The 12,500-nt window shown below is 38.7% G+C and overlaps 1 protein-coding gene across 5 annotated transcripts in view; it reads right to left on the bottom strand.

Moving 5' to 3' along the window:
• LOC144966107 (sialin-like) overlaps positions 1-12,500 on the bottom strand; it is a 71,242-nt gene that overhangs the window by 9,032 nt on the left and 49,710 nt on the right. For all 5 annotated transcript variants that reach the window (XM_078902190.1, XM_078902195.1, XM_078902193.1 and 2 more), the window contains 2 exons: positions 12,164-12,251; positions 4,332-4,427 (listed from right to left, as the gene is read on the bottom strand). In XM_078902190.1, the coding sequence (XP_078758316.1) occupies positions 4,332-4,427; positions 12,164-12,251 (184 nt within the window). The remainder of the gene's footprint in view (positions 1-4,331; positions 4,428-12,163; positions 12,252-12,500) is intronic.

The following is a 12,500-nucleotide window of genomic DNA, read 5'->3' as shown; positions in this document are numbered from 1 at the left end:
ACTGTACCGTGCTCTTGTAAAACCGGTACTTCTGTATAACTGCGGCACTTGGGCGTTGACAAAATCCGAAGAAGAACATCTGGATGCCTTCCATCGCACACAGCTAAGAAGGGTACTGGACATCAAATACCCAAAAAAGATCTCAAATGAATCACTCTATAAGATCACAAAAGAAAGACCAATCTCCCTTGACATTTTACAACAACGATGGCAACTTTTCGGTCACATACTACGCAGGGACAAAAACATACCAGCTAACCAAGCCATGTCGGGATACTTCCAAAAACATGGGAACCTTTTCAGAGGAAGACCGATCACAACACTCCCTGTGATCCTAAACAAAAACCTCACAACACTTGGACAAAGCATTAGTCTCATAACGGCAGGGGACCTTGAAAATCTGAGAACCCTAGCAGAGGACCGGCAATATTGGAGACACCTCACACAGGAAATACTGGAAACAGCCAAGGCGACCCGATCTTTCGGTCGAGACGCGAAAGGCATCTAAGTCAAGTAAGTCAACACAGACATGAATTTATGATACACATTCACACGTGCTTGGACAAGCATATTTGGTTTTATATATATATATATATATATATATATATATATATATATATATATATATATAATATATATATATATATCAGTTATGTGTGTGTGTGTGTGTGTGTGTATATATATAATGGATATTATATTATTATAGCGCGTTCTATGCAATTGCATCTCAAAACGCTTTACAATATAAATACAAGTAGTTAATAACAATAAAATTATACAACACAACATAATTAGCATGACACAGATTACATGATAATCATATAAGACATGTATATATATATATATATATATATATATATATATATATATATATATATATATATATATATTCGTAGCTACACTAAACAGAAAAGAAATGAAATATTTAACACGTGTCCACACAGAAAAAAACAACATTTGCTATCTTCAGTCTGCTATTGACCTCAATAACGCCACACAACAATAATCTCCAAACCAACCCCCTCTTTGGACATCACACGCACACCTACATATACTTGTATATATACACACAAACACATAAGCACAAATTATCAACCGTATTAAACACAAAATATCTGCAATATATTTCGCTGCCCCGAATAGCCATTGCACTGTCTAAAACAAATTTGCTGGCGATAAAAAAAATTGTATTAAATGGTGAGACAATATATATATATATTCTTCTTCTTCTTCTAGGTTCCATGCCTGGTCCAGGCTTCGGATACTGCATGAATTATCTCTCTCCATTCCTCCCTGTCTCTTGCTTTTTCAAACAGCTCTTGGATTGTTAGGTTGGTGAAGCCCTTCAGTTGGTCTATGAGTGTTTTTCTTTGTCTCCCCCGGGCGCGTTTACCAGGTATTTTTCCACAACTTGCCAGGTATTCCTTCTTATCTTTCCTTACTATGTGTCCGAAAAAGGATAGTTGTCGATCCACTATTAAGGGCATTAGTTTCCTTTGTTGGTATGTTTGTTTTAGCACTTCTTCGTTCGTTTTGTGTGCAGTATACGATATTCTCTGCATCCTTCTCAAGCACCACATTTCAAAAGCTTCAATGTTCTTTTGTGTTTCTGCATTTGTAGTCCAGCTTTCGCATCCGTATAACAAGATTGGCCACACGTAGCACTTCAAGACTCGGAATCTAATCCCGAACGACATCTGTTTGTTTTTCAAAATGTTTCCCAGGTCCATGAAGGCCTGTTTGGCTTGAGTTATTCTTGCTCGTATGTCTCGGTTACATCTTCCATCTGTTGTCACTATTGAACCTAGGTACTTAAAACTTTCTACGTTGGTAAGTTGCTCGCCGTGAATCGTTATATTGCAGGTGTTGTTGTTTTCGGGGTTTTTCTGTATTACCATGCATTCCGTTTTGGTGATATTCACTTCCATTCCCTTGGCTTCACTATCTACTACCACTTTGTCAACAATCTTTTGAAGTTGGATTTCTGATGTTGCAATGAGTACCGTATCGTCTGCGTATCTTATATTATTTATGTTGTGACCTCCCACTTTTATTCCCTCCATATTATTTATGCCCCTCATGATTGTTTCTTGGTATAGATTAAACAGATCTGGTGAGGCAACACACCCTTGACGGACTCCTTTCTTAATAGGAATGGAATTTCCTGTAGAGTTTCCGATTTTGATAGATGCCTGCTGGGTGTAGTATAATGTTTGCATGAGTCTGAGGTCTTTCTCATCAGCGCCAATGGAGTGCAGTTGTTTTAGTATTTCTTCGTGGCGTACTCTATCAAAAGCTTTTTTGTAGTCGACAAAACAGAGGTATAGTGGGGTCTGAACCTGTATAGCTCTTTCACTTAAAACACGGAGGAGGTATATTGCGTTCCTTGTCCCTCTGTCAGGTTGGAATCCATATTGTTCTTCTGCGATTTCGGGGTTAATCTTATTCCTTAGCCTGTTGATAATTATACGCAACAGTATTTTGTTGATGTGGCTTATTAAACTTATAGTTCTAAAATTTTCGCATCTGACTGCACCTGCTTTCTTTGGTATTGCTATGAAAATAGAGTTACAGAGATCTTCTGGAATTTTCCCAGTATTGTATATATTGTTGAATAATATGTGAAGTTCATCAATTGCTAGATCTCCTAGGCTTTTTAATACCTCTACAGATATTTCATCAGGGCCTGTTGCTTTACCATCCCTCATTCGTTCCATGGCATGTTCAATTTCACTTTTGGTGATGTTTGGACCGCTTAATGGTTCTTTGAATTTCAGTGGTGGTTCATTTCTATTTGGATCATTGTACAGTTCGCCTATGTATTCTACCCATCGGCTTTCTATATGTTGTTCTTCAAATAGCAGATCCCCTTGTTTGTTTTGGATACAACTTCCTGCTGCTTTGCTTTTCCTTTTCCCTGATAGTTCTTTTATTCTTTGGTGAGCTTGTTGGGGTTGGGTTTGTATTCTCTTTCGATTTCGCAGCATTTCCAGTCTAGATAGTTCTCGTGTGCCTCGATGCATTTGGATTTAATGTGGTTGTTCAATGTTTGGTATTCTGCAGACCCTCTGTTGCATTTTCGTCTTTCTTCAAATAGGTTTAGAATTTCATTTGTCATCCATTCCTTTTTGCTGTTTATTTGAGCTATTGGTAAATGTTTTTCTGCAGTTGCTTTGACACACTTTTGGAATATATCAAATTGTTTTTCACATTTTTCGTTATCAGGTTCACTTTGGCTTTGTATCATGAGTGCATTTTCAAATTCTTCTCTCATTTTTGTTTGTATGCCATTGTCTTTGCATAACCTGTAATCCCTCTTTATTCTACCAGCCGTTCTCTGAATAGCTTTAAACTTTATCCTTACTGTACAAACAACTGGGACATGGTCACTGTCTACATCGGCGCCTGGGTAGGTTTTGCAATTTAATATGCCATTTCTGAATCTTGATGATACTGCTATAAAGTCTATCTGGTTCCTTGCTCTGTCCCCTGGTGATTGCCATGTCCAGGTTCTTCTTGGGTGTTGTTGAAACCAGGTGTTTGAAATCATTAATTTATTTGTTCTACACCAATCTGCCCAGATGTTTCCTCGTTCATTTCTGTCTCCGAGTCCATGTGGTCCGATTATGTCACCATCTCTGCCTCTGCCAATCTTAGCATTTAGGTCCCCCATTACCATAAGGACTTCTTGTGATTTACACATTCGTTTTGCTTTGTCTAGTGAATGGTAAAACTCTGTCATATCTGCATCTGTCGCCTCTTCTGTTGGTGCATAAACTTGAATAATATTGGTGTCAACTACAGGTCCTCTTAGCTTAACCAGCAAAACTCTGTCTGAGATTGCTACGTGCCCTTTGTAAAATTTGGTTGATTTTTGGTCTAAGATCATCCCTACTCCTTTTTGGAAAGAGGTTCCACCACTCCATATGATCTTATATGTCGTGTTGTTTTCTTGTTTTGACATGGTTCCCTGCTCTTTCCATCTCATCTCTGCCAGGCCAAGAATATTTATTTGGAGCCGTTTCATTTCTTTTAGAATGTTGTTTAGTTTTCCTTTTTGGGCACAGGTCCTGACATTCCATGTCCCAATTTTGGTTTTGTCACATTTGTTAAATTTATTTCGCCTAGTAACTGGCTGACGGTTCGGTGTGACCTGACGAACATCACGCTCCCAACCGAGCGAGGCAGCAGTCTTCCGTGAAAACATGCTCCCCTTTACGCTGTCACCGTTTGACTTTTTGGACTTATTCATGCAGTTAACTCGGCAAAGTTACAAGAATGTATATACATATGCTCAAATTTTAATACACATAGGGGTCTTCCTGGCTTACCTGTTATGTAGAATATTGAAGGCCACCCCCCTGCAAATCCATACTTGCATAGAAACCCTGACAGAGGAAAGGTGACCACGATACCTACTTGTGTACCTGAAATAATATGAATCAGTCGTGAATAACAAAACAAAAGACTGATGACAAAATAACCGGTCCCCATCTCATTAGCCAAAGTGATACTAAGCTGCTAGAAGCTGTGGACTGTATAAAAGTAGTAAACAAAAATAAATAGAACAGCTTTTTAAAAAAAAAGGAACAAAATACCAAACACGGAACGTTTCGGGCTCAAAACCCTTCTTCAGCCAAAAACAAAAAAAAAACAATAAAGACATAAAACATTACTAAATTCAAGATTGACGACGGACAGGTCAAGGGAAGTGGTTATGCTCCCTTCCAATAAAAGTTCATTCCAAATTGAGGTAACGTTTGCTTCATCAAGGGAAATAAATCTATTGATACGAATGCGATTGTTAAGAATTCCCGGTTATCGTTCTTGATTTCATTCTTTCGCATCTCCCAAACAATAACAACACTAATCGTTAAATCTACATGTTAAGTGTTGCTGTTGGCTTTGAATTCATTGTAAAGCGCTTTGATCGCCTTTAATAGATATTACGCTATTTTAAAGTCCAAATTTTTAAATAGTCAACGTTGGTGCCGGAAATTTCTCTCAAACAGATGTCCTTTATTGCCATCTGGACTAATCACGTGATATATACGGAAGAAACAATAAACACTTTGATAACCACGCCTCTCGGACAGTCGTCATAATGTAAACAATGACAGTTGTTAGTAAACATAGCAAACTACACGGGTTAATATAAATGACGCCCACCAATGCTCATTCAAAGAGTGGATTCATGTGAAGATCTCTTGTTTCTAAAGATCCAAGCTAGAAGAATATTATTGAGCTTTTATTGAGCTCTTTTATATAGCGCAATACCCACTAAACGTGCTCAAAGCGCTTTACAAGGGGTCCCTGGTCAACAGCAACATTTAACATGTAGGACGAGACATGACGGCTGTTAGGCGATATTACAATTTTTCGGACAAAGACAACGCTGTTAACGGCAAGGTACTCATTTTACACCTGAGTACGGTGAGAGAATGTGAGTAAAGAGTCTTTTCCAAGGACTCAATTATGCGTCGAGCGAGGCTCGAACCCAGGACCTTCCGATCCGAAAGCGAGTGTCATACCACTAGACCACACGGAGGATAACAAAAGTAACCGCGGCGTCCCAATCGCATGGCTAGGAGGTGAAAGGCGCCAGAGATGGGCCGTATGGGAATGTAGAAGAAGACAGTGGACGTGGTCTGTGTACTTATTATAGGTGCATACTCGTACTGCATACTGTCAACTGCCGTACCTAGATACTCCAGAAAGACACGTATTTAATAATTTGGCCAGAAAACTCATCCTTCAAATATCGATCAATTGAAATGATCATCTTGGTAAAAAAAAAAAAAAATTAAATAAAAAACAACTCACAAACCCGAGATTTCGTGAAGTCTCAGGTTTGAGTGCTTTTGCCTTGATGAAGGTCATTTAAATCGATCGATATTTCAAGGACGAGTTTTCTGGCCAAATTTTAAAAACCCGGCTTTCTGGAAATTAACAGGTTATGTACGAGTAGCTTACCAACAAACACCAGTGTAAACCGCATGAATGTGGCGTTGGGACCTTTACATAATAATATATTATTTGGCGGTAAGTAGAGGTGGCCGTGAGGTCACGTGTGCTCTCCATTACTCAATGGCCCCAAATGGACAGTCTGTCTTATGCCCCCTACACACCTAACGTTCTACCGGCCATTATACTGGCACTTTCCTTCTCACTTCATCTCTTGTTATTAACAAATAGTCCGTTGTCCTAGCGTTATAAACCACGAGAAATACGCACAACATACATATTATCACCCCACGCGGTTATAAATGGGTATCTGATTGTAGGAAATAACTAATATTTCAACAAAGACGTTTTATTAGTTTATTGTCAAGGCTTGCCATGCCTACGATTTGCTACACACCAAACGTTTATGGCAGGCCTTTACAATAAACGTTTGGTGTGTAGCAAATCGTAGGCATGGCAGGCCTTTACAATAAACGTTTGGTGTGTAGCAAATCGTAGGCATGGCAGGCCTTTACAATAAACGTTTGGTGTGTAGCAAATCGTAGGCATGGCAGGCCTTGACAATAAACGTTTGGTGTGTAGCAAATCGTAGGCATGTCAGGCCTTGACAATAAACGTTTGGTGTGTAGCAAATCGTAGGCATGGCAGGCCTTGACAATAAACGTTTGGTGTGTAGCAAATCGTAGGCATGGCAGGCCTTTACAATAAACGTTTGGTGTGTAGCAAATCGTAGGCATGGCAGGCCTTGACAATAAACGTTTGGTGTGTAGCAAATCGTAGGCATGGCAGGCCTTGACAATAAACGTTTGGTGTGTATCAAATCGTAGGCATGGCAGGCCTTTACAATAAACGTTTGGTGTGTAGCAAATCGTAGGCATGGCAGGCCTTTACAATAAACGTTTGGTGTGTAGCAAATCGTAGGCATGGCAGGCCTTTACAATAAACTTTTGGTGTGTAGCAAATCGTAGGCATGGCAGGCCTTTACAATAAACGTTTGGTGTGTAGCAAATCGTAGGCATGGCAGGCCTTGACAATAAACTTTTGGTGTGTAGCAAATCGTAGGCATGGCAGGCCTTTACAATAAACGTTTGGTGTATAGCAAATCGTAGGCATGGCAGGCCTTTACAATAAACGTTTGGTGTGTAGCAAATCGTAGGCACGGCAGGCCTTTACAATAAACTAACAAAACGTCTTGGTTGAAATATTAGTTATTTCCTACAATCAGATACCCATTTATAACCGCGTGGGGTGAGAATATGTATGTTGTGCGTATTTCTCGTGGTTTATAACGCTAGGACAACGGACTATTTGTTAATGACAAGAGATGAAGTGAGAAGGAAAGTGCCAGAATACAATAGAGAATAAACATTTCGCGGCGGCGATGGGGGCTCGAACCCGCGACCTTTCTGGTACGACCACAGACCGCCCTGTCTTATCTATGGGTACGATAAATCCGCCTGGCCGGAGAGAGCGTAGGCCAACTGTCTGAGCTATCCACCACTCGCTTTCGTATCAGAAGGTCCTGGGTTCGACTCTCGCTCGGCGCATAGTTGAGTCCCTAGAAAAGACTCTATACTGACATTCTCTCACCGTACCCAGGTGCAAAACGAGAACCTGGCCGTTACAGCGTTTCACGCCACATAAACCGGGATAATTTCCGGTTCCATTGGCAAAATGCTCTGAAGGACTACCGTTCCGGTTTAATGTATTAAACAACCATTCATATATTTCAAGGGCAATGACCGAGCCTTCTCATTGTCCAAGCCAGACGTGACAAAGCTATGTCTGACTATATCAGAAATCCACCGTAAGGCAGGTCACCAAACACGAGGATCTTCCATTGACCTGAACTTGACTGTTTATATTGACCTCTCTGGGAAGTAGTGGCCAATGACAATAATATTATATAACATTTCGACAGAGACAACGCTGTTATCTGTCAGGTACTCGTTTTATACCTGAGTTCGGTGAGAGTAGATGAGTGAAGAGTCGTTTCCAAGGACTCCGATTTTAAACCTTCTACAACAGGAGGGACTTGAACCATGGGCATTCGAGTCAGAACAATACCAACCATAATATTATGTACTCAAAAGCGCTTTACAAGGAGATTGAAATAACAACACCATTGACTCTCTCCTTACCAGCCATTTTCAATATTTTCCCCAAAACTTTACACCCAACTAACACAATAATATATTTTTTATCACACAAACGCAATAAGTTCAAGCGATATATAATTTCTTTAGCAAAACATTCTCTACAACACAATGTTCATTTTATTTTAAAAAATTAGGATGTACAAGAGAAATTTGAATAAGAACAAAGTTGGTTGCATCCCAAGGAATGAATGTGACGATGTTCCTATAGTTGGTAAGGAGAGGGCTACACACATAGGACAAGACTTGTATCCTGAAAAATGTGCTTTCAGATCCTAATGGATGGCTGTTTATTTCACAACTGAGTATTGAAGGTGTGCCTTTCGGTAAGATACTTATCATAGTATGAAGTTCACGTCACTCGGGTCTTTGTAATTGTTTTTTGCCATCCAGGTTTATGAGTAATTCTCACTAAACGGTATTAAGCAGACTATAAACGTTCAAGGTTACACATAGTTATGTTTGATTGTCCCGTATACTTCCGGATGGCAATGTTGTGAGCCTCTTATCCAAGCGCATACTATCTGTAGACATATACACTTGAGCACGGAAATCTCGAACACGCAAATCTCGAAATCACGGAAATCTCAAACTCGGTACAATCCCCCGTTTTGGTCCCTATATTTTGTTAATAATGGCAACACGAAAATCTCGAACACTTTCCGGGACCAACACGGAAATCTCAAACAAAATAGTCATTCCTTTGCGAATTATTTGTGTTGAACTTGGACGGAAACGAAAGATGCCATCGCTCTCCCCGTAGCGCTAAGTGTCAGTCTTGTTAGTGTGTTACGCGTGTGTGTGGTATATATATATATATATATATATATATATATATATATATATATATATATATATATATATATATATATATATATATATGTATATATATATATATATATATATATATATATATATATATATATATATATATATATATATATAAGTGTCTGTGTGTGTGTTGTGTGTGTGTGTGTGCATGCTGAACTAAAGGGAATCGCATAGCATATTTGACCAGCGTCTTAAGCACACCACCCATCACTTAATTGGGATGACTAGCAGGGCAGTGAGTGCCGTAGGCGGTAACTGTTACGCTTTAAAATTATACAAACAATTAGGGGTGGGGAAGGTGGGACGAGAGCATTATCATTGATTACATAGAGGATACTGTGTGAGAGCAATCCCCTCTCTCTTTAGCCTGCTATGGGTAAGAGAATAAGTGGGTTAAGCAGGCCTGCTTAGCCTCAGTTTCAAATTTCAGGGACATTTTACGAAGAAAACCTCAGATGATGAGGATGATGATTATGACGATGACGATGATGACGAAGATGGTGATGATGATGATGATGATGATGATGATGATGATTGTGGTGTTGCATGTGGTGGTAGTGGAGCTTATGTTAAATGTGATGACGGTGGTGGTGATGGTGATAGCCGTTGAGTGGTGGAGTGAGTATTCCTTTTTATCTAAATAGATTAAGGTGTGTGCAACAGACCAGTCATATATCAGGAGTGTACATTTGTAAAAAGTCAGTGACACACCAAATTATAGTCGACACAATGTCATAATATTTGAGACTAACAATCTTTAACTACTGAATTTGTTAAGATTTCTTATTTAACGGTGGGCTGGGCCGATAAAGTTGTTTACATGTTATTGTGAACATGTTTATCGAACGTAGGGCTGGGCCGATAAAGTTGTTTACATGTTATTGTGAACATGGATGTATCGAACGGTGGGCTGGGCTGATAAAGTTGTTAACATGTTATTGTGAACATGGATGTATCGAACGGTGGGCTGGGCCGATAAAGTTGTTTACATAATACTGTGAAACTCGCGTGTACCTGGCGCAGACAGGGAAAAAACATGTTTTTTGTTTGGCTAGCACTATTCAGTATCTGATACTGAATAGTGGTTTTGCACTATTCAGTATCTGATACTGAATAGTGGTTTTGCACTATTCAGTATCAGATACTGAATAGCGGTTTTGCACTATTCAGTATCTGACACTGAATAGTGGTTTTGCACTATTCAGTATCTGATACTGAATAGTGGTTTTGCACTATTCAGTATCAGATACTGAATAGCGGTTTTGCACTATTCAGTATCTGACACTGAATAGTGGTTTTGCACTATAATACGGTGTTTTTTTCCGAAACCTGACAAAGTTATGGGAAGAGTGCAGCTGTGGGAGTGAATATGGGACTCAGAGAAGTGTACACCAGTGGGGAGTGAACCTGGGACTGGGTTTCGGCGGGTTTCTTAATAAAAAGCAATTACTTTTATAATAATAATAATAATAATAATAATAATAATAATAATAATAATAATAATAATAATAATAATAATAATAATAAAAGAACAATAGTATAATATCAACATTAAAGTATATTTCAAGCAAATAAAATTATTAAAACAAAAGTTTAAAAAATATAAAAAGACAGAAGGAATTTTTAAAAAATATTGGGAAAAAAAAAAAAAAAGTTACCCTTACCGGGATTTGAACTCTCGAACCTTAAGCTCAGAGTCAAACAGCTTATATGCACCATGCCATGGTGTCACTGAACTTCTAGAGAAATTTAATCATGTCTATTCAGACATTAAAAAATGTATTTGACTGCCTCTCTTATTTTGATATTTTGAACTCTGTTAATTGCACGATAGCAGAAATTTAAAAATTTCGATCAAAATATTTTTACAACTTTGAATCGGCTGTCAGTTACTGCACATGTTCAATCTGGAAGTAGGTCAGCAGTTCAACCGAGATTGTCACACTTTTCACTCTCTCTATAAAAAAGAGTTCCTTATGGATACTGAATAGTGGCAAAGCACTATTCAGTATCTGATACTGAATAACCACTTCCTTTTTGTTTTGCTCAATGCAAATACTGACATATGAAAACAATCAACGCCCAAACATTTTAAACCTTAATCTTGCTTATGAGACATTTTGAAGTATTAAACAGTAGGCTGGGCTGATAAAATTGTTTACATAATATTGTGACACTTGGGCGTGCCTGGCGTACATTGGGGGAAACACGTTTTTTAAAATTTTGCCTTGTTCAATCCAAATACAGATAAATCAAAACAACCAACGCCCAAAGTGAGGAGTGATAGTGATTTTAGATATGTACCGGATTGTACCGTGGGTAATAACGTCGCGTGCTGAGTGTGTAATCCACAATGCGATATGTTGGCTTTGTCTTTTTATTAAGCACACGCAGAGGGAATTGTCAATCCATTTCTGTAATTGAACAAGACAAAACGTAGCAAACGCATCACCGGTGAAAACTCTTCGTAATTTTGTAAAAGATGACCTATAACGGAAATTGAATTTCTGACTCTCATCTATTGACAGAGCTCACAATAACGGAGAGTTATCATCAATATTATAATATGACTTTTATCAAGACCACCCACATTTCCCTCCCTCATATCCTTTGAACACGGAAAACTCGAAAACACGGAAATCTCAAACAAATAGGCTCGGTCCCGACTTGTTCGAGATTTCCGTGCTCGAGTGTAGATAACCACTCCCCTCGGACGGTCGTCATAATGTAAACCAACAAACTACACACATTTTACTTTCAATGGTATGTGTTTGAGTAACATACCCACTGATCTACCGCTTGATTAATAGAACGAACACAGAAAACTATGTGTTAACTTAAACGTTTTGAATATGATATAGAAAATCGTGTGATAACCAGTCACTCATTTGGCGGTACAGATAGTATGAAGTCACTCGGGTCTTTGTTAATCCTTTTTGCCATCCGCGTTTATGAGTAATTCTCACTAAACTGTATTCACCGATTATAAACGTTCAATGTTACACATAGTTCGTGTGTTGGTCCGTTATACTTCCAGGTGGCTTCTTAGCCAAGCGCATACTATCTATAGATGGATTGATGGATAGATGGGTAGACAGATTGATAAATAAATGAATGAATGGATGTATGGATGGAAGGATGAATGGATGGATGGATGGAAGGATGGATGGATGGATGGATGTATAAATACAAAAACTACAGCAATGGATTACCTGCATAAGTAAATGCTAATAATTTGGACCTCTCCAGTGGCGGCGCCCACTGTCCCCACATGGCGTGCATGCTTGGAAAGGCAACACCCTGAGGATGCGGAAAAAATACAACAAAATGGAAAGATAGAAACGTAATTATAAGAAATTTTGGTAGCTATTTCTGTTGGATCTGGCAGAAAGTACTTTGAGATAATCTTGTATCCTTTCCGAAGGGGAGTAAAAATTTGTTATTGTCCGTCTAACGCTACAGAAACGGAGCTTAATTTTTTTTTTCTGATTAGAACCAGATGGACCTTGAACAAACAAATAGAGAAAAGAATTGAGGCCTTTGAAATGT

The sequence above is a fragment of the Berghia stephanieae genome, chromosome 2, assembly GCF_034508935.2.
Source record: "Berghia stephanieae isolate SIO BIC M18660-M18661 chromosome 2, UCSD_Bste_1.3, whole genome shotgun sequence".
In the NCBI taxonomy this organism is placed as follows: Eukaryota; Metazoa; Mollusca; class Gastropoda; order Nudibranchia; family Aeolidiidae; genus Berghia; species Berghia stephanieae.
This window is presented reverse-complemented; position numbering and strand designations above follow the sequence as displayed.